At 42.8% G+C, this 23,511-nt stretch overlaps 1 protein-coding gene across 12 annotated transcripts in view; it reads right to left on the bottom strand.

The window, feature by feature from the left end:
* Positions 1-23,511, bottom strand: part of ASTN2 (astrotactin 2) — a 900,155-nt gene that overhangs the window by 152,514 nt on the left and 724,130 nt on the right. For all 12 annotated transcript variants that reach the window (XM_036238510.1, XM_036238511.1, XM_036238512.1 and 9 more), the window contains one exon: positions 18,497-18,762. In XM_036238510.1, the coding sequence (XP_036094403.1) occupies positions 18,497-18,762 (266 nt within the window). The remainder of the gene's footprint in view (positions 1-18,496; positions 18,763-23,511) is intronic.

The raw sequence follows: 23,511 nt of genomic DNA, 5'->3' as shown, positions 1-23,511 counted from the left end.
AAAATTTTAGAAAGTTTGGCACTCGTACGATCATGTGACTTGCTTGGACTATGTCAAAAATCTAGGATGATCTAAAGTTGGGATTAAAAAATGTGTCTGATTCCAAAGACTGAATCTTCTTCCCTGCTCCAGGCCATTCTTCCTAAATACCAAAGACAGGCTGGCGTAGAGGTGCAGGACATACCCTCAGGAAGAGATAGGGTGACTGGTTAACCTTGTTCTGGTCAGTTCCAAGTCCTCGCTGTCCAGAACTCTCCAAACTATTTTCAGGAACTATTTTCAGGAACAGGAATTGAACGGGATAATAACTGATTTTGAGTTCAAGAAAATTCGGAGGTGAGGGTGGGGGAGGTTGTCTCTGTGGTCAAATACATTTGGAAAAGACTGGATCGAACAAAACCAAATAGACTGCTATGCACAGAACTTCCAAAGCCATTCACATGCTAATGGTACTGCTAAGCCCTAAGAAGGTAATGCACAAAGTGCAGCTTTTCCCAAACATACTCTTGGTGAACTCTGTTTTCCCACTTGGCATCTGGGGACCTGGCCCTCTGCAGTCTTCTCCAAGCTGTGTTCATCTAGATTCCAGGCAGGATGCAAAGTCCTCTGCCAGCCAAGGGCTACTCAGGATGAGAGTGCTCATCCCAGCTCTGCCAGTAACCGTGCACTGCTGGCCCAGTCAGTCTTCCTCGCTGGGACTTGATTATCTCATCCATAAAATAAGGGTGTTGAAGGTTCTTACATCTGAGGCCCTGACCTTCTGGCAACACCATGACTGTGCAAGAACTATGTGCACCTCCCGCCGATGCTGCCCCAGCTCCTGCTCAATCTTTTCCAGGCATCCGGCTCGGGTAACTGCTCTGGCTTTCAGACCAGACTCCAGGTCACCCTGATGGCCTGTGTCTACTGTGATCGGCCTATCTGTCCACAGGCTTCTGCCACTCCTCACTCGATAGCTATAGGTCCTCGCTTTGTACTGATGTCAGCCCCCCGCCCCCCAAATCTCGGGCCTCTCCTTCTCCCTCTAGCATCACCCCTTGCCAACGCCCATTTTATACTCTGTTCTCCAGCCATATTCTCTCATCTCTAGCTTTTTACATTCTCTTTCTTCTCCTTGGAACACTCCTCCTCCATGCAATAATGTCCCCCATGGATGAATCCATCAACTCTCACCTGGGAGACCACCTCCTGCAGACAGCATTCCCTAACCCTCTAAAGCTGGGATGGACCCCTTCTCCGCTTTTCATTACAATAAAACACATTTTACTGTGTTTATTTTATTGTCTATTTCAAGGTTTATCTGTCTCTTCTTATAGACTGTGTACAAGGTTGGAGCCATGTTTTATTTACTATTTCATCCCTGTGCCTGACATAGAGTAGGGTCTCACTGATTGATTAATCAATTGGTCTATCATAAGTTAATTAATATTAAGAAGCCTAATTCTGTCATATCTCCTTCTGTTCCTTCATCTGTGTTGGCCATAGCATGGGAGATTTCTCTTCTGTCCGGAGCCTCGGGATAATTCTGTGCTCTTAACCTCTGTTACACTCCTAGCAGATGCTGACTTCGCTCCTGAGAACAGCTCAGGAGATTTAAGGGCCAAAGACCTTTACTTAAAAATCTCCGACAGCCTCCAGTTAAAAATGAAAAGGTTTTCAAGTTTTCATATGAAGTATCCCAAATATCAGAAGGGACAAGTGTGAAATTTCTTTGAAGTCTCTTTCTTAAGTATTTATGGAAATTGTATATTCTACTCTACAACAGACATGGGTTGATTTTAATATTAAAATAGAGGTTCCCCCCCATCCCCTCAAAAATGTTTCTCATGGTGTGATCCCTGGATCTCTTGCCTCATTAATGACTGGAAGCTCTTGTTATAAATTCAGATCCCCAGGCCAAACACGCCAGTGAATCAGAGTCCTGGGAGATGTGCTTCAGAAACTGTGATGTAACACACTCCTCCCAGGTGATTCTTATGTACTATTACTAGAATCTCTGATCGCTTTACCCTGTGGCTTTAGGCACGTTCTAGTCCATCACAGTATATCTCCCTGGGTTAGGAAACTCCAGTGTGAGAATTAAGACCCACAGGACTTTAATAGATACCTTTAGAGTGTAAGATATAAGAGACAGTTGGAGGTTATATTTGAGCTAAATAACCCTGTCGCTTTGGCCAAGAAGAGAGAGACCGGAATTGATTACTTGACCCAAACTGGACCAATCGGATATTTTTCTGGGAGTTTAGATTCATGTGTTCATTGGCATCTCTGAGAGCTTCAAGTTGTATGAGATGCAAAGCTGGACTTGGCTAGGGTGGGCCTATCCTGTTGAGCAACATGCGTGGAGACCGAAAAGGGCAAGGGAGGAAGGGAGCGAGGAAGTGGGCTGGGGAGAGACAGAGATAGCGTCAGAAACAGAGAGGGGTTGGGGAGGGAGGGAAAGAGAGTGAGCGAGTGCATGTGAGTGCATGCTAACGAGCTCGAGCTCGCTTAGGTCCAGGAAGAAGCAGAGATGACAGGCTCCGAAGATACTGCTAAGAGTGGCTCCCAGCTGTGTTCTGTTCTTGAGTTACATGAAAAATCACTATACCATATAATAATCTCTTTTTTGTTCGGAAAGTTTCGGTGGGTTTCTGTTTTCTACCACTAAAAAGCTCTGACTACAACAAGTATAAAAATTCTGCTTCTCAGCCTGGCACACAGGGCCCTTTACAGAATGGTGGCAAACAATCCCTCTAGCCATCATGTCCCACAACCACTGTCTGCCCCAGTTCTACACACCAGCTACATTGAACCACTTATCAAGGACCAGACACACAACAGACTTTTATGCCACTGTGTCTTTGAATGTGGTTTCCCTCAGCCTAAAATGTTTTTTTCTGCATTCTGCCTTTGATCAAATCATACTCATTCATCAAGACCCATTACAACTGCAATCTTTTTTGGAAACCCTTTTCTGATTTCTCAGAAGAACTGAAGGTCCCCATTGCACCTTGGAAGATACATCTGTTAGTAAACTAGAACATTTCCTTGAATTATCTACTTGGACGTCCATCCTTTCCACTGAACTTAAGAGTTCTTTGCCTTATTTTATCACAAGCTCCTTGCATGAGGCCTGACCCAAAGTAAGTACTCCATAAATGTTGCATGAATGAGTGTTGCACTAACGAGTGGTAAATTCTGAGAAATAGAAGACTGGGAGCTCTTGGGGTGTCTAATCCATGTTATCCTAGTAGACCTGCTCAGTCACGAGGACAGTAGATTGTGCTTCCATTGTTCCAAACTATCTCCAGATCATTTGCCCTGCCTGTCACTGAGCTGATAGCAATTGTGAAAGTGATGAATAGCAGACCAATTATGAGCAACAGGAAACATTAGTTATAACTCAAGGGAGAAGACACAGCCATATCAGTAGCCTCATCCATCTTATTGTGAGTCATCTTCCCAAGGCATCTTGCCCTGTGACCATGAACTGCCAAGGGCTTCTTAGTCTTGCACAAATCCAAGTTCTTCAGAGGATAGCTCCTCCTCTTAGCCTGTCTCCTACAAGGCGTTGTTCCTGGCCCACTCAGTCCTGGAAGGGGAAATCTGGATGAAATTCACACACTTTTCCTAAGGGAGACTTTAGCCAGTGATCCCAGCCCTACCCAACAGATGAGACCTGTCTTTTAAGGCCTGTTGTCCTTTGACAGATAGCAACTCCCCTCCCCTGTGGTAAGAACATCTGGAGATGAGAGGCGGGTGGGAAGATTTCAAGCGGAGGATTTGTCCAACATTGTGAACTTAATGTAGCTAAATGCTAACTAGCTTAAGTTAACGGTGAGTTCCTGAATAAAGGACTACAAAATTTCCCTTTTGTGGCCACTGGTGACCTCAGTTTTCTAGTACACCCATGTTCCCTTAGGAGGCATCTGAGGGAGGCAGTCTCTCCAGCTGGTGGGGCTTCCACGATTGAGCCCAGGGGTAGGGGCAGGAAAAGAAAGGTCAGAGGGCACAAGGGGACATGCTTAGTCTAGACCCAGAATGAGCTTATGTTTGCCACTGAAAGGGAGCCTTGGTGATTGCATTGAGGAGGTTGTGAAATGGGAGATTTCTACCAGGTTCATTGTGGCCACGTCTCCATCATGGCAAGCTGGACCCTGAGAAGTGCAGACCTTGTAACCCAGCAAAGGATGCCACCCATGTTGGCAGGACGGTAGAGCACGGAGAGTAAGAGTATGGTATCTGCAATCAAACCCCTGGTCCAAAACTTAGTGCCGTCGCTAAGCAAACCGGTAGAAATGACTTCAACTCTTTTTCTCACATTTCACATGTGTAATATGGAGATATATTAATACCTACATCAATAAGGAATGTTAGAAGGATCATTTCCAAAGTACCTAAAATAATGCCTGATCTGTGTATGCATCCACACATATACATATATTTGATAATTAAATGACTATTGATAAAGCCCTGAACTTCTGTATTTTCTAGATGGAAGCAAATTGATGAATATGAAAAAGTTGTTATTTACAATTATTTACAGGCAAATGTAATCTAGACACATCTATGTTTGTAATTACTTTTTTTTGTTTTAATATTTTTTCCCATGGGGAAAAATTTTTAGAACCAACTGTCTGATGCATGATTCCTGCCTTTGAGAAAGTACGCTTTTCCTAGTTTCTGTGACCTGACTACCCTTCTGGGTTTTTAATCAATGGATGCCTGAGGGTAAGGCAATTACTATTTATTGTACACCTACTCCGTGCTAGATGCTTTAATCAGAAGCAAGACCCGAAGCAGAAGAGAAAAGGAGGAAGAGAAAAAGAAGAAAGTTAAAAAGGATGAAGAGGAAACAAACCGCAACTAATACTGATCAAGTTTTTAATCACATCAGGCATTGTTAAGTGCTTTTTATATATCTTATTTAACCTAATGGAAACTCTGTGAGTCAAGTCATCCTCATGTTATTCTCATTGAGACTCTGAGTAATTAAGTTATATCTCCACAATGTGTGGCAAAATCGGAATGTTAAGTCTAGTTCTAAATCTTGTACCTCCTTTTCTTTGCAACTGTCATCTTATATAACATCCAGAACTATCCTAGGAAGTAGGCCTTTTGTATTATTTTTATCATACAGATAAGAAAATAGAGCTAAAGTAGGCTAAGTCACCTGTATAATGCCATCCAACAAGTAAGCATAAAATCTGGAATTCAAATCTATACCTGGGTGGCTTCAAAACTTGCGCCCTGTAAAGGACATCTCACTAAACCTCTAAAATCTCAAAATCTCACTAACACGTCTGTTTATCTTGAATGTAACTAATAACCTCCTTAAAATAAAAAAGTAAATAAATCTATGTTCATCTATATAAATATACGTGAGTATGTATATGTTTCAGGTCCTCAAATAATGCCATTTCATTCAATGTTGTTTCATTATAACATTGATGAGATGCCATAGATGTCTGTTTTTGTCAGTTAGCCTATGGTAAAATGGGTTTCATCACACGTCGTTTTGTTTAACATCACAGAACCTATTGATAACGGTAAGTGAGAACTCACTGTATAACAACGTCACTACCTACTGGAATACATCTATATCTCCGTTTTCTCCAACTCCATGTGAAATGGGTATCTGCACTTTTGAGAAACAGCAACGATGGGAGAAGCCCTTCGGAGGGATGGTCAGAGCCCCCCTAATGTGAACCTGCCCACCTTCGAGCAGCTGCCATGTTTCCACGTCGTGGTATTCCACCTTATTTGAAGGGAAGCAATCTTTTCTGGAAAAGCTTCAGGTCGGGCAAGTGAAAATTAAAGGGGCCGAACCCGAGATCTTTTAAGAGTAGATTGACAGTCTAAAAAAGGGGGTGTGAAAAGGGTTTTGGATTGAGTTAACAGGTGATGGGACAACATCCAGCTTCCAAGAGGCTGGGAAGTGACTAAGAGGTGAGAACGAAGCAAGAAGTTTTACCCGAGGGAGGGTAAACAAAAAGGTAGTGACAGGAGGGACTCTCAAATCCAAGAAAGGTTACTTGATGACAGAATGGCTTGCCTGTGTCAAAGTGTACAGGGAAGAGCCAAGGATGAGGTAGTCAGTCTCTATAGTTTATATGTTGGGAACACAGGCTATGAAACCAGAAAAGCATGTGTTTAAATCCTGTTTCCATTACCGGCTGTGTGACTTTAACAAGAGATTTCTCCTCCTAAGCTTCAGTTTCCTTTAGCTACATGAAAGTTATGTTTCGAATACCCACTATGTGCACTAAAGATAGAGATCATTGTGACCCAGGACAAATCCAAAAGTCTAGTAGCAAAAGATTTAGATTCTACCCCTAATCTGTGCTCAGGGGAAGCAGTCTCTGTGTGTTCCAACTTCTTTTTTATAATCATACATCATCAAGCAGAACATAGATATATTTGAGTTCTTTCAGAGGCTGGGATAATAGTGGTGGCTGGGATAAGACTGAGTCTGAGGTAGGAATCAATCAAACTCATGTGATGAAAAACTATTCAAAGAACTGAGGATATTTACAAAGATATCTTCAAGTACCTGAGAGATTGACACTTAGAAACAAGAGAAAGAACTAACTTTTACTGAGCTCCTTCTATATGCCAGGCATTGTCACTAAGTACCTTACATGGATTATCTTAGTTAATTTGCAAAACAGTTCCAAAAGGTAAACATTATTAATCCCATTTTACTGATGAGAAAACAGAAACTGAAAAACTTAAGTAACGTGTCCAAAGGCACACAGAAATATTGTGGCAAAAGCTGGTATTTGAACCCTCATTTCTGATTCTAATAGATATGCTCTGTCTAGTAATACATAAGATTATTACAGTATAGTATTGATGGGTGGAACTAGAGACAACAAAAACAGTAAATATTTGACTCAATAGGAAAATATTTGACACAAAATAAAAGAAGGATATTCTATTAGTGAGAAAACAGGCTGCTTATTGAGCACGCTGTTATTGGGTCTATTCAAACACAGGCTCTTGCAAAGTATGGTATAGAAGAATTGTTAGTTTGGAGAACACGGTATGGTATGAAGGATATTCCTGGAGTTCTTATCTTTTAGAAATACAAACTTTCACATTTACAATAAAACTACATAACATTCAAAGTGTGAGAGCAGGTAATGTAGCCTTGGCGTGAGTTGATGATCTTGGTTCAAACTAGAAGGGGGTAGGTACATGGAGGTCCATTACATTGTTTTCTCTACCTTCATATGTGTTATGCTTTTCCAAACTAAATTGTTTTGGGGTTGGATAGCAGAAGATCCGGAGATTTAACAGTGCTCTCTCAAATGGGAAAATTGAGAGATGAAGTTAAAAATGAAAAGAAACTCATAGTCCAAGGAGAAACCACATTCCTCGAGGGCTTCTCCTCCTCCCAGGACTTGAATTTACGGCCTGGAACCATTATACTTGGAAATGCTAGGAGTAACGTGACCTTGTTGACCAGAGAAGGCACTGAGCACATTGACGGGCTGTGTTATGGTACAAACTCATGCTGCTTTCACGGCATCTGCCTGGTGAATTGTGAGGCACATCTGGAATGAGTCTTTTTTTTTCTTCTTCGATTAGAAAGAAATAGACAGAGAGAGTTGAATTGTTTGTGAATTCTCTCTGGGCCCTTAGCATCACTGCTGACTGAAGCTGCCTAATGATCCACGAAGAGCCCCCTGTGAGCCAGGCTTGTCTCCAACAGAGATGGGGCCTGCAGCTCGCTCTGTTCCTGGAAGCCCAGCACGGCCCTGGCTGGGGCCGTCTTTGCAGGACACCCTCAGATAAATGATGGCTGCGTGATAAATGAGTGGTGGTGAGGCAGCTGGAAAAGGGATTCTGGCCTTGGCTCTGATGTCTGTTAGCCCTGTGAGGTTTCAGAGGGTGGTACCTACCCTCTCTGAGCCTCAGTTTCCTTATCTGTAAATGGAGATAAACATTGAAACTAGATTAGACCCCCTGAGAGGATTAAGGGAGCCAGTGTATGTGAAAGCACCACGTAAGCATACCAGTGCAAGTTGGGTACTCATTCGTTTTTCACTCAGCCATTCATTTATCTTCATTAAAAATATATTTACTATATGTCTATTATGTATCGAGTACTATACTAGGAGCTGTAGGTGCAATGCTGAAAGTTTATCCAGACCCTGGTCCCATAGAGTTTACCTCCTAATGTAAGGGAAAATATTTTGACTCAATATATGGAAGGACATTCTAGAAGTAGGGGTAGAACCAGGATGCATAGGGGGCACAGAGCAAGCTGTTACTGGGAATGTTAAACACAGGCTCCACAACCTTCACAAGGTGTGGTAGAAAGGAATCAAGAAGTAGTCTAGGGTTGGCCTAGATGCTTGTATAATGCCTGCATTCCTAAGTTTACCTGCTCCTTCTTCCTCATAGGGGCTTAAGTCATCAAAAAATAAAATAATAAAAGGTGGAGGACAAGAAGGAGGAGATGTAGACATTACCCAAATGATTATAAAACATAAAAGCATAATTAAAAACCGGGATAATTGCAATGGAGGAAAGATGAACAGATTCGATAAAGTAAGTAAACAAATAAGCAAACAGGGGGATCTTATCAAATCCAGAGGCTTCAGCAACCTGGTAGGTGAGGAGCAGTTACCTCAGCAAAAAGGAGTAAGGGGAGGGGTGAAACACATTGGCATGATCAAAAACAGTGTTTCCAGAAACTGGAAGATCACTATGGCCAGAGTCCGGGAAGCCAGGAGGGCAGGGGTATGAGATGAGTTTTAAGCAGTTGGAAAGGCCAGGCCAAGTAGCCCCACGTTGTAGGCAACTGTAAGCACCTTGGTTTTCACCTGAAGAGCAACTGGAAGCCAGTTAAGGATTTTAATCAGGAAAATGATGTGTACAAGTTTTAGTTTTGAAAATATCATCTGGCTACAAGGAAGAGAATGGATTAGAAGGGCAAAGTACATTGTTAGCCAGTTAGAAGGCTACTGCAATAGTCCAGGCAAAACTTGGACCAGACTGGGTAAAAGTGAACATATCTGAGAAATTCTTTTTTTCTTTTTTTTTTTTTAAGGGGGGGCAATCCCTTGGTTGACCTCACGGATTGCAAGGACCTTCTCAGCTTACAATTGTGTATTTTTTCTTTTTTATGCCTACAGTACCTGGTCTTCCTAGGTGGTCTCCCATCCAAGTATTAAACAGGCCTGACCTGCTTAGCTTCCGAGATCAGACAGAATTGGGCTTGTTCAGGGTGGAATGGCTGCAGACAAGCAATTATTAAAAGAAAAATCTACAGGATTCATTTATGGGTTTTAGTGTTGGGGTTTTGGGCACAGACAGGAAGGAATGAGAGATATCAAAGATGTCTTATCAGTTTCAGGATTCCAAGAACTGAGATAGAAAACATTATCAAAGGATAAGCGGTTATTTATGGCAAATGAGAAGCCACTATATTTCCTTTGGATGGTAGAAACCAACCGTGGAATGAATGAGAGTGAATCAGTGGTGACAGCAGAAGTCGCCGATTTTTAAAAAAATTTTGGGCATTAAGTAAAGACATCAAGACGCTACAATTGGTGAAGAAGGTAATATTAATGCAGTGATAGTACCTATAGTATACGTTAGACTTTCACTTATTATATACTTCATTTAAAAAGTAGAAGAAGGTGGTAGCTAGTAGAGAGAGAACATAGCAAAGTGAGACCAAGCTCAGGTGCCCAGGTCAAACCCTGGCTCCACCAGGTCCTATTTGTAGGACCTTGGGCAAAGTGATCTAACTTATCCTTTCTTTAGTTTTCATAATAGTACCCATCGCGTGGGGTTGATGAGAGGGTCTGGTGAGCTAAGTACATAAAGCACATGAGCTGAGCTCCCAGAACAACTAAAGTGCTCAGTAAATGGTTGTTATTAAAAGTACAATGGGAAGACATTCCGTGTTCCCTTTTTTATTACATTTGCCAACTGAATTTGATGTCTCATGCAGTGGAAAGAAAAAAACACAAATGCTCTAATCTCTGACATGCAAAAATGTTTGCATTCACTAAGTCTGTATGCCTTGCATATTACTGAATCTGGTAGTCTTTTGGTTCCATGAAATAGCTGTTTTCCAGTTCTGAGAGTAGGTAAGCCAAGCATTAAGTTCCTCTTTGGTAATTGACCGTGAGCATGTTGAATAATACGTCAATTATTTCCCCCTCTTTTCTTTGATCTTCCATCTTGCCAAGGATTGCCTGACAGTCTGGTCCCTGGCCAGTTCACCTCCTTCTCAGAATGTGCAGAAGATGAAGAGGAAGTGGCCCATAAGAGCCGAGAAGATTTACTCCAGCTTATAAGTATTTGAATTTCTTAATCCTTCAGCAAGGAATTCCCGGAAGGAATTTCAGAATGAGAAAGATGTATTAATTACGATTTTGGGTAGTGGTTCTCAAGCTCAGTGTGCATCAGAATGGCCTGGGAAGCTTGTGAAGATGAAGATTGCAGCCTCGCCTCCCCGGAGAAACAGATGCAGTAAGAAGAAGAATCTGGTCTTCTTGTGGTTATCTTACCTTCCAGCAAATTTTAACAAATGTTTCCCGCATCCCAACCCAAGTGATTCTGATGGACTCTGAGACACTCTAAGATCCAGGTGCCCCCCCCCCACTAAGCACTTCTGACCTCCCTCATTCTGCTTTACTTTTTTCTCCCTTCGCTTTCTAATATGCTTTATTATTTACTATTCTGATCGTTTAGGTCTCCTATACATACATACTCCAGTCAAAATGAAGTCTCTAGATGGTGGAAATATATGCCTGTTTTGCTCCCTGATGTATCCCAAACAGCCAGGACAGGGCCTGGCCCATAGGCGACCCTTAGTAAACACTTGTTAAAATTATTTGAATTGAGTTTCCTAGCCATCTCATGTATGGACTCTGCAGTGGACACTGCAACCAACTGGTCCTCTTATTTTAGTGTTCTATAACATTTGAGTAAAGAACATTTAGAAAATGCGTTGATACCATATATCTTTTTCCCAGAAAAAAAAAAATATATATATATAGTAACATATAATTCTGCGTAAACTTTCTGGGGATGGAGATCCAAAGACCCTTTAAAATCAGGGATCTGAAGCCCTCAAATGAATAGCCTTTGCCATAAAACGGTCCTGGTCCCTGTAATTCAACCTTCGATTAAAACACATCTAGGCATGCCTCCCTCTTAAGCCCAATTCTTGAAGGGCTCCTTATAGTCTACATGGTACCTAAACCCCTCAGCTCGGCATTCAAAGTTGCCCACAATTCAAACTTCTGCATATTACTTCTCCAGTTTTATCTCCCCTAAATCTTTCAGACTTGTCACAAGAGTGATAAACGCATAAACTTTAGACACAGACATCTGTGTTTGAATTCTGACTCCACAAGTCACTAGCTGTGCGATCTTAGATAAATTATTTATCTCTTTAAAGACTCACATTTTTGCTTTTTTAATTTGTGAAACATACTTCAGGATGTAGTTTGAGGACACACATGAATGAATATACATAAAATGCTTAAAAATGCTTAAAAATGCTCAGTAATTGCTGGGACTTTGTATGATTTCACTCATATGTGGGATGTAAAACGAAAAGCAACAAAAGAAACAAATAAAACAAAACAAACAAACAAACAAACTCATAGTTACAGACAATAGAATGGTGGTAACCAGAGGGGAAAGTGGGTGAGGAAAGGATGAAGAGGGTAAAGAGGCCAAATATAAGGTGACTAGACTCTGGGTGGTGAGCACATAATAAAGTATACAGATGCTGTATTATAAAGTTGGACACCTAAAATTTATATTATGTTATTAACCAAGGTTACACCAATAAATTTACTAAGAAAAGACAAATTAAAAAAAAATTATTGGGCTTTATTGTTTCATATGTTTGGCACATAACTTTCTTCTCCGTTCTTTTCCAATATACCTTAGTCTGGACCAAGGTATGTAAAACTTTTTTTGTAAAGGACTAATCATTTCTGGCTTTGCACAACATACTGTCATCAGCCATTGCTGCAGGAAAGCAGGCATTGATGATATGTACACAGACAAGTTTAGCTATGTCTCCTAAATTCTATTTATAAAAACCAGCAGAAGGCTGGATTTCACCGATGGGTCATATTTTTCAAACTCTGGCCTAGACTATCTTTGCAATTTTATTGATCTGAGTTCAAGCTTCTCTGAGCCTCGGTCTCCTCATCTATTAAATAGGGATAATAATAGTACTTCCCTCATAAGTTGTTGGATGGTTAGATGAGATAAAGCAGTAAAGCCCTTCACACAGTTTTCAGCACATAATATTATCTTCATCATCAATAGACTTACCTTAAGCTATTCCACTATCTGTCCACATGCACCTTCCCTACCCCAAAAATCTTTTCCAGACTCTCTCTTTCATAATTTCTCTCTCTTTTCTAACACCGTTGCAATGTCTACTGTATTATTTGAAAATGAATCATGCATCAATGTAGCACATGCAAGTAATTACGGTTACTTATGTGGCTCTTCTGCTTCATTCACCGGACTACGAGCTCCTTGAAGGCACAATCTGTGCCTCGCTCCCGTTTGTATCACATTTCCTAGCACAGTGTCTGGCACACACTCAGCACCTAATGCACGGTGGTGGTGCTACAACGATACAGTGGTGGTGATGGTGGTTGTGATGATGGTTGTGGTAATAACGGTGAGGGAGGAGCACACACTTGGTTGGTAATTTCTTTTCAAAGAGCAGTCATTTGGAATTGTCTTCTCAATTTGAGCCAAGAAGTGCGAATAAAGAAAACAAGTCTTTCTGGCACAGAGGGAGGATCTGCTAGAAGGTCAGACAACCACAACAAGACCAAAATTACACACGGCTCTTCCTGAGGTGGGATAAAAAGGAAAAAAAAACAAACAACAACAACAACAACAAAACCACTCACATTATCAAAAGTCAGGAGACCTGAGCACTAGAAAAGGATGATCCGGATCTATACAGTATTTTACAGTTTTCAAAACAATGAAACGAACGAGCTCCTAATTTTCCTACGTGACAGCTCTGTGTTGAAATTTAGTGCCACCCATTTCATAGATGGGGAAATTGCGTCTCAGGAAGAAGACAGACATTTGTGAGGGCAGAAGCCGAGCCTGACTACTTCGAATTCAGATGTGGCTGCGTGAACTACAGCAAGTCATTCCTCATCTCTGGGTATCTGCTTTACTGTTTGTGAAATAAAGAGGTTGATCTGTAAAATAAACAGGATGTAAGTTTTATATCCATCTCTACTCATAAATGCTGTAACATTAGGATAGAGCCCAAGACATCTATATCTTTCTCTTCCCAATATTAATTTCAGGAGCAAAACTGGTAATATCTCTGAATGAAAAATAAATTGCTGGTCCCAGCCTGGTTCTTCCACCTCAAAATATTTCTCTTATTTTTAGAGGAGAAGTTAGATCTGACCTTGTCATACCACTAGAGGGGATCGTGGGTAAAGTTAATCTGGCCTTCTCACCACATAGATAAAGGAACAGAGACCAAAACAGCAAAAATACTCATGTCCAATGCCTTATAACCATCAAGGATGAAACCTAGCTCAGATTCCAGGTGTCCCGGTTCTCCAGTTCTTCCAAAGAAACACTAAACCCCCAAATAGATAGGGATAGATACTATCTATAATGCTAACTTTACAAATAACTAAAAGTCAGGTCACCCAGGCAGTCAATAGCACAGATGGGATTCAAACCCAGCTCTGTCTCTCCCACTTGGAGCCTCCTCTTCTTCACCCAAAGCCTAAATTAATAGTCACACAAAATCTTGTACATTAAGCACTAGGTATGCTTAGTCAAGCTCTGTGGCTTTGGGCTATGTATGGGTCATTTAACAAGTAGAGGGAGGAGATTTACATATTAATCAAACTCTCCATCATAAAGACTTTTTTTTCTGCTTTGCTTGTTCAAAACCACAGCAGGAAGTGTAATGAAGGGTTCTTTTCCAGATGGGGCAGGAGGCTTCATTCTTTCCCATGCATTCACAGGAATGGACCCAAGGAGACACCAACTACCAAAGGAGCTAATGTCCGATGGTCCCGGAAGCTATCCAGGGCACCCCTCTGGCCCTGATACAAAATCAGAGGCCAGAATGACCCTACAAAGCTCAACCAAGTCATACTCCTTCCCTGATACTCCTAACTGCCATAAGACGGGACTTGAGAATTAAGAACCCTGAAAAACTCAAGGAGTTGGGAGCTCTCACAAAGGAGAACACTTCCATTCTGCTTTGGAAGGTCTATAGGAGAAGAAATCCTTGTACTCGTGTATCCCTTACTTACAGAGCATGAGCTCCAGAAATGTTTATAAAGTGAGGAATTGCTCCTAAAATCCCTCCACGTGTAACATAACCAATGACCTCTCCCACACAAAATACAGATCCGGCTTTAAACATCATGTCCTTAGTACTTTGGACATCTGCAAAGTTATCAGGTACCATCTGGAAGAGAAGGTACCAAAGAAAGCATAGAAAAAGAGGCCAGTTTAGGCAAACATTATTATTATTTTTTTATCATTATCATAGAAAAGGTTTGCCCATTACATGCTATGAGCCAGGCGTGATGCATTCATTATCTCATGTGATCCCCATGAAGAAAGGATCAGGAAACCACTTTTTACAGATGTGGCAGCTGAGGTTTGGAGAGGTCATTCAGTATCGCACAGTGAACTGGGGACTGAGACAGGATTCTGGCCCATCCTGGGAAGAGCACAGGATCTACACTACTTGATTCCACTTGGACGGTCTTTTACAGGGAGCTCAAAAAGAAACTCACTTCTCCTATCAAATTTTAGTTTTTATCTAGGTAGGAAAAGAATGCCCCAGAAAGAAAAAGGAGTTGCTTCGGATTTGCTCTGCCTCAGTGTCAGAGTCCAGGCCTTTTTTTGTGTGTTTTATGCATTCAGCCTCTGCCTCCAGCTACAGAGAAAGGCAGAGAGATGGAGGAGCCATGGGAGAAGGAGAGATGGGGGTTTGGGAAGAGGTAGAAAAACAAGTCATGGAAACCGTGAGCGTGGCTGCTTTCTCATCATACCAGCCTCACGCGGCAGCCACGTCCCCTCCTCCAGGATCACGTCCGGACCTGCAGGGGGCGACCCTACCCACTCCTACTTCAGCCGGGCTCCCCTGAAAATGCCTAACACGCCGCAGCCCCTGGGCTACCATGAAGCTTTAAACGGGCCTGTCTTGGGGTTTGGGGCTGGGGAAGAAGACACTGGAGACTTGGGGGAAGCCAGCTCTGGTCAACCAGCTCTAATGTCTCTAAGCAAGAGTGACTAAGAGGAGCAGATCGTGGAGCTGCGCCTGCCTGCCTTAAGTCCTCCACGGCTCCTCACCACCAGGGGCTGACCTCCTCATCACCAGGGACCGACCTCTTCGCCAGCAGGGACCAACCTCCTCGCCACCGCGGCTCTGCCTGGCCGGGCCCTGCCACCTCTCCTCAGCGCTGCCCGTGAAGCTTCCCTGCAGTCAGGTCCCCTGTCACACTGGTTCTCACTCAGTTCCTCTGGGAAATGGGCCCTGTTTGCTCACTCTTCAGGCCTTTGCAGGAGCTGGGCCTTCAGGATCCCTCTTAGTCCCGTCGCCCAAACCCGGTCCTCCACATTCATTTTACATACCTGGTCCCCACAAGGCCTCCAGTTACACGCTTTGAACCCACTGTCCTAGACTTCTCTTGTTACTTAGCACAGTCTGCTTTTACTTATTTGTGTGATTATTTCATTAATATCCACAAGCCCGTAAACTCCATGTAGATAAAGATCGTGTCCACTTGTCAAGGTGTGACACAGTACTTGGCCTAGTGAAGGACTAAAAAATCCTTTCTGAATTAATAATGGCTCAATGACTAGTGCTTCAAGAGCTCCAGATCTCCTGTGAGGAGAACAGTGACATCTAGTGGCCCCTTTCACCCCACCCCCACCCCCAGGCTTCTCTGATAACTAACCTGAATGGACCTCGGGAAGGCTTCGGTGGGTTCCAAGTGACTAAATATCGTGTTGCTTCTGAGGCGAGCTGGCACAGCATTCAGACATGGGGTGACCTGACGCCTAAGCAAAGAGGACAGGGACCCCGGCCACCACCCATGTGCCAAGAACTCATCACAAAAGTCTCGGGCCTTAGCTAGTACTTTGCCACGTGGTAGATGTTATAGATGAGGAGAATGTGGCCTGGAAGGGAAGTAGTTGGGGGCAAGTTCACCGAACAGTAAGTGGGAATATCAGCAGCCTCCTGCCCCTCGGCAGCTATGCAGGGAGAGCTCAGCCCCACACGGCTACCAAGCTGCTACGTTTTTCGTCCCCGTGGCACAACACGGCAGTCCCTGGAAGCTCCCACGGCCTCCTCACGGGTCTCCCTGCTGCCACTCTTACATTTCCGCTATGGGCTCTCGCCCTGAAGTCACAGGCGTGGAAATAGACGTACATTTGTCTTTTCAGCTGTTGTTACTTGGGGACCCCTGACGCACAGAACTGGATTACTTGCGATGCTTGGTTCATGACTCGAGCTCATTGCTACACCATGCGTGGTTATTTAGGCTTTATGTATTCATCCAGTTAGTGTTAGTTAGCTAGCTTTACCACTTTAATAAACTCTCACAAATTCATCACCCAAACACAGGCCAGGAACTTGACTACTTAAGTGTAACAAATGCCAATATGCCAACACCCTGCCTCCCCTGACTCAAAATTGCCATTATCCTGTTTCTCATGATCATTATTTCCTTGATTCCATGTTTAAATGGTTGATTGCATCTGTATTTATTTCTAAAACGTAGTGTATTAAGTGTGTGTGTGTGTGTGTGTGTGTGTGTGTGTGTACCTGTTTCAACTTAAAATTGTGGAAAGGTTATCATGCTGTTTAAAACGTATCTTTGAAACTTACCTTTTTCAGTTAACATTATGTTCGCCTATCTCATATTAAGTGTCACTATAGTTCATTCATCTTGGCTAGTGTGTAGTGTCCCATTGTGTGCACATTCGACATGTACCTGCTCTCCCATTGATGGTCATTTGCATTGTTTGCGGAGGGTTCTTCTGCCACACAAATCTAATCCTATCAGCCTCCTGCTAATCATATTATCTTCAGCATCCCATTAGCCTCCAGATAGAGTCCAAACACTATGACCTAGCTCACAATATCCTAAATGATCAGGCTCCTTCTGACCCTTCTGGCCATCTCTGCCCTCCCTCCATCTCTTGGTCTTAGTCATGGGGAATTTTCTTTCTGTCTTTGTATGTAGACCATGCTCTTTTCTGCCTGAGGTCACCTACTTGATACTCTCCCCACTTTCTTACTCTCATCCCCTCTCGGTTCTCTATGAAACTATATCTAACCACTCGCCGCCCTCTGGCATTTACTCAGTGCAACAGGATGCTATGGGAGGGGCACATAACCCAAAGCATCTTACTGGACCTGGTCAGTGGTCTACCAGATTGTCTTCTTTGGAGGTCCAGGGCTGTCCTAGAGATTCTGCAGAGGGAACAGTGGGGACCAAGCAGAGATGCCTTATCCACCTGCCTCTTCCTCACTGAAGGAGTGGCATCACCATTCCTGCTTTTATAGGTTGGGGCTCCTGAAGATTGCATTTGGGAAAAGTGTGCCATGAACGCAAGTTTGCATATCAGTGAACCAAATCATGCATGTGGTCCCCTCAAGCCCTGACATACTGTCATTCAAAGTGAGAAGCACAAAAAGAGGGAAAAGAGGAGATACAATTTCATGATTGAGTGTGTCATCTCTGGAGCAGACCAACTTTCGGCAAATCACTAAACTTCTTTGAGGTTTCCTCATTTGTAAAGTAGGTATGACATTAAAAGGAACCATATGAACTTGCCATTTTTACCAATAAATGTCAGCAGTTTCTATGAATTGACTCAATATTTATAAGGAAATCGCAGCTCTGAAGGGTAGATTAAAAGAGATAACCTAAGTATGGCACTGATGCAGACAGATCCTGCTAGGTTTTCACCATGCTCATATCTTCTCCTAGAAACACAGATAGGATGTGTTTCCCTATCTCACTGTAGACAGCTACGCTCAACGGCTGAGTTCCAGCCAATGGAATGAGGGCTGAAAAGATGCTTGCCACTTTCAGCCATGGCCCATTCTCACATGCAAGCCTCCATTTCCTTCCTTTTTCCATATCAACTGGGAAGTATTAGGTTGATGGAGCACAAGATAAAATAGGCTGGGTCCCTGAACTACTTCTCAGAACATAGCCTTTCATCAATCAAAATATCCATCTGGAACTCTGCACAAACAAGAAATAACTCCTACTGTAGTAAGCCGCTGAGATTTGAAGGTTTGTCGATTATAGCAGCTAGTGATACCAAGCCACATATGTACTTAAAACATGGTAAAGCAGCAATAAATGCTAGTCATCACGATGAAGACGACAATGACAACAATAACAATCCTGATGGACAAAGGGCCCATGGGTGGGAAGTAGGAAGGCTTGTACTTAGATCTCACTCAGTGGCTGTGTTGGGGGCTCACCTCCTTGGTGCCATTGTCTTGAATGAGGGTATAGAGTGGTACCACACGGTTGATTTCCAGCAGCACTGGCGTGGGGCTCAGCTGCTCCTTGCCTGGTCGGCGGCAAAGGTGGCAGGTGGATGGGCAGCGGCCTTTCTCCTCGCAGCGGATCTCCACACCTGAGATGAGCTGGTCATCTGACAGCATCTGGGCTGTCAGCAGACCTGAGAGGTAGGTGATGAAGGGCATGGACTTGAGCTCCTTCTTGCTGCCTAACTCTGTAGTCTCTGGAGAGGGAGAGATAAATTCAGTATTGGTCAAAAGGTCAGACTCTTGATCCCATAAAAAATCCACTGTGCTAAAGAGCTGGTATCCACTAGAAAGGAAAAACATGCTAGAATAGTTTTTTCCTGATGTTTTGAAAAGAGCACTGGCCTGAGGGTTCAGAGACCAGAGTGGAGACCTGTTCTATCATTTACATTAAATAGCCCCCTCGCTCTCTTTGGGACTCACTTTCTCCATATTTAAAGACCGTAGGTTGGACAAGAGGATGCTCCAAGGACCTTGCAAGATGTAAATATTCAAAGACATTTTTCCCAACCAGAAATTCCTTTCTGTTTACTGTCAAAATACACAACTTCTAACCTTTCTTTTATAAACTCATTTTAGTCCTATAATTTTTTTCACGAAGTCCCATGTTATAGGGGAAACATAAGCTTTGGAGTCAAGTCAATTTCAGTTTAAATCTCAATTCTACTTGATAATAACAATGATGTGATGCTCATAAGCATAACTTGAAAAAAAAATCTGTTAATGTCCAAGAGCACGCAGTAATTATTTCTGTAAAATGGGGTTTATGATACCGCGTGAAATTGTTACGAGTAGTAAATGAGATAGAAAGAAGTGGACTTGTCGAGAAAAGGCATCACACCCTTCTTTGTGTGCTCATCTGCTCCCACGTGCAAGCTTCTTTTCCTGCCTTATTCTTCATGTGCACACTGAGATCTGACTCATTCATGCTCCATTCTGTGCTGTCTCTCTTGATCCACACCCTAGTGTCTCCCTCTTCTGTGCCTTTGCTCACCCTGGCCTACTTTCCGCCTCTGTCTCTGCGAATCTTTACCACCCATCGATGCTCCAGTCTAATGTGAGCCTCTTCGGGAAGTCTTTCCTCCTAAATTTCTGCTTTAAGATCTTATCTTGCTAAGCTCATTTTTCATCTCCTTTTCTGCCGACCTCTCCAACCGTTTTATCAGCCCTTAGAGACCAGGGGTCACATCTCCCAATCCTGGGCTCAACTCTTCGGAGCCTAGCATGGTGCTAGAAATGTATTTGAGACTTAATCAAAGGAGACGATTATGGAACTCTGGATGGCTAGAATGACATTCATGGTCAAGTCCAAAGGCTCCAAAGTTCTTCTGAGGAATTCTAGAGATACCAGGAAGAATCTCAGCAGCTAGCTATTTGCAGAGGGCAATAGGAAAACCAAGCAGGAATAACTCTAAACCCACATCTCAACCTCAAATAGAGCAGTTCTACTTATATCTGTTTTATAGAATGGCCTTCTAGAAGAGAAGGGGCTATGGCTATATCAAAAATCTTGATGAAACAAAGTGATTTGTACAATCCAGAGGGTTCAATTTACATCGCAGACTATGTGAATGGTGTCTTCAAAGTTGTGCAATGCACACAGTCTGAGTGGCAAAAGAAAGAGCGCTGTTCTAAGGGCAGGAGGGAGAGCTTGGTCCTGATGGCAGCTTCTTCCAAGCCTGGTGAAGTCAAGGCAAGCTCTTGCCTCAATGGGATCAGGGGCCCTGGGAAAAAAAAAGGAGAGTTGTCTCCTGCCCTTGCCCTCAGCTTGCAGTGACATGCAGCTGATCTGGAAATGGGCTTGCCAATTAGAAATACAAATAAATGTGGGCTTCATTCATTACTCTCTGGGCCTCAGGGCCTGGGATCTGGGCTCCACCTTTTCTGTCTGGCTGTCAGCAAATGCTTATGAGCATCACATCAAAGGCTCCGGGGAGGAAGACAGGCAAATTCCGGCTAAGCAATCCTTCAGAGGGATTAAAGAAGGGTAGTTACTAAGACAAACAAAACAAAGCTGAAAGAAGGCATCTCAACAGCTGGGGAGATGGAGACAGTCTTATAGACAGACACATGGAAAGATGATGATGACTTTTCGAAGTGCAGGCCAGAGGGATAGTTTTAGAGCAGAATGACTTTGAACTTGAGAGAGAATAACCATTCAGGAGAGAAGGGGATGGGATGAGTCAGAGCTGCAAGAGCATTAGGGGGCATTTAGCCTACACTCTGACCCAGAGATAGCTTATGGGTCAAATCCAGCCCTCTGCCTGTTTTCGTAAATAAAGTTTTATTGGAACACAGCCACCCTCATTCATTTTATTGCGTATGGTTGTAATGGCAGAATTGAGTAGTTGCAATATTAACTATCTGATTCTTTACAGAAAAAGTATGGAAACCTCTGCTCTAGCTCTAACTTACAGATGGGAAAACTTGAGTCTCAGATTGAGGATCCACCTATAGTCACACAGGGATGTAGCAGAATGATAGATTGAAGGAAAAAACTGGAATCAATTGGACCATTGATACATTTGGATTTACAAAATTACTGAAAAATAATGTGAGGCATCTTTTCTCCATAAGACATCTTTCAAAATTGAAAAAGTATATCTCTGAAAACACTAATCTAGTAAAATTCTCCCATTTTAAACAAGAGAAAATTATATCCCAAAGAAGGAAAATTACTTTCCAAGAGCACATGGTGAGTTAGTGACCCTTTCAGCACATGGTCCCGGTCTGCTGATAACCAATTCCTCACTTCAACTACTATTTTTATCTCTTATTTTAAAACACAGATGGCCTGCTCCTCATAGCACCTTGTCCCTATGCACATAATTTAGTTGGGATGAAATATAACATGGTATTGGGAGTAAAAATTCCCTTGATCAAACAAACATTCATAGCCCTTGGGTTGAAGATATAACTATCCATTTAACAATAAAACAAGGTATAGGTTTCTGCTGGTCTGCTTTTGTCCAACAAATCTTTAGCTTTCTCAATCTGTCAGGTCAACAAGAGGGGTTAAAAGCCCACAGTCCAGGCTGAAAACGGTACTGCACTAGCAGTATAGAATTTGCAGCTAAACTTAAAGGCTGGTTTTACAAAAGGAGGGTACTTGGGTACCACGTGGTCCAGCACCATCTCTTAACAAGTGAGGAACTCGAGACCTAAATGGAGAAAGGAATTTACCTCTAAGTCCCATGCACAATTTATTAACGATGATCCTTTTTATAAAGATTGTGTCATCCCTAAGTTATGATTTGGATGAAAGTTACAACACGGAAGACCATTAGCCATTCCATTAATTATTCCTCTTGAGGCATTACAATTGCCAAAGCTAATTGCTTCTGATCTAACCTCACTCAATGGTTAAAGTCATCTTTTTAAAAGGTGTACCCTATATTCCTCTGTTTAAAACTCTTCCATAACATGTCACTGCTCTTATGATAAAGACCAAATTTTTTAAGATGACTCATTAAGTAATGTGAGATCTAGACAACCTGTCTGCCTCTCCAATATGATCTCTCACCCGGTTCCTCTTAATTCTCTTCACTTCAGTTACAGCGGCCTTTGAGTTCCTTACATATATCCTGTGTCTCTCTTTCTCAGCTTGGCTCATGCTCTTCTCTCTTTCCCCCTTTCCACCCCTAGCCTCTGGCTTCTCCCAGCTAACTCCCACTCATCCGGTAGATATTAGTTCAAGTAAAAATTCCTCAGAAAAGCCTTCCCTGATCTCCATCGCAAGCCACCAATCTACATTCGGGTTTCACATTAAAGATCTTTATAGCATCCTGTTCTACCTATCAGCTGTACCTGTCTCCAGATTGTGAGGTCCATGAAGGCCAAAACAGTATTAGTCTTCCATATCCATTTTACACAGTACCTGGAACACAGTAGGCCTTCGATGATACTTTTAAAAAATATTTGTTGAACATATAACATATTTACATACCCCGATCGCTGTGCTACTTTAGCAAAGCATTGATGCATCTAAGAACCAAGATTTGTGAACTTCAAGACTGAAACTTAATTGATGGCTCACAAGCAAATGACCACCTCTTCTTAAAGTAAAATTAGCTCTCTCAGGTGAAAGTTATTGGATGAGTAGCTGATCAACTTGCCAGTTGTCCTGACCTCTTCTAGGTTTTCACACAGGCCTTTCCCACTGAGGGGATGGGAGAGTTAGTTAAAATGGGCCGTCTTCAGCAGGCAAGGATGAAGAGCATTTTTGAAGAGACTTATCCTCTGTTCACATTTCCCATCCCTCTGAACAATGCTTCCAAAATAGGATCATGCCTGGTTTCAAGCCCAATTCAGTTCCAATGACACTACAACCCATTCATTTGAGAACCTGCCAACTGAACTCTCTTTTTTCTCCTCCCAAATTCCTGCTGGGTATTATTTTGTTGCCACCAAAAAAAAAAAAAAAAAAAAAAAAAAAGCACCCTCGGTTGAAGTGACAACTCCTCGTTGGGAGGGCAGCCAGGGCTTTTCGGCAGGAGGTGATGGCACTGCTTGCCCCCATCCAGAAAAGAAAACAAAGGCATCAGACTAAGGGCTTCTGGGAGAGCCAGGGCTGTGCGAATGTTTGTTCAATATTCAGCCACAGCTCAGGGCGCTGCCTCCCGAGTCAGACAGGCTTGCTTGGCAGTAGGCTTGCACTTGAAGCATTTAAAGGCTCCACGGGGACCAGAGGGGCTCAAATTAGAAACGTTAAGGGTGGGGGAAAGAGGGTGAGACTTTTATATCATAAAGAATGGCCTTTATTACCACAGTGGCCTCCCAGGAATTGCTGAAACGGGATAATTTCTTAGGTGGAGTTACTGTCTCCTATTAGGGGAAAGAAAGCAACTGCTCTGAGGCCTGACTCAAGGACCCACACAAATATCCTTCACAAAGGGAAAGGAGCCCTTTGAAATGCCATGGGCAAGGTCTGCAGTTGGGTATTGTGC

This window comes from Rousettus aegyptiacus, unplaced genomic scaffold (genome assembly GCF_014176215.1).
Source record: "Rousettus aegyptiacus isolate mRouAeg1 unplaced genomic scaffold, mRouAeg1.p scaffold_m13_p_3, whole genome shotgun sequence".
Taxonomy (NCBI): Eukaryota; Metazoa; Chordata; class Mammalia; order Chiroptera; family Pteropodidae; genus Rousettus; species Rousettus aegyptiacus.
Note: the sequence above shows the minus strand (reverse complement) of the source record. Positions and strands in the feature narration are given on the sequence as shown.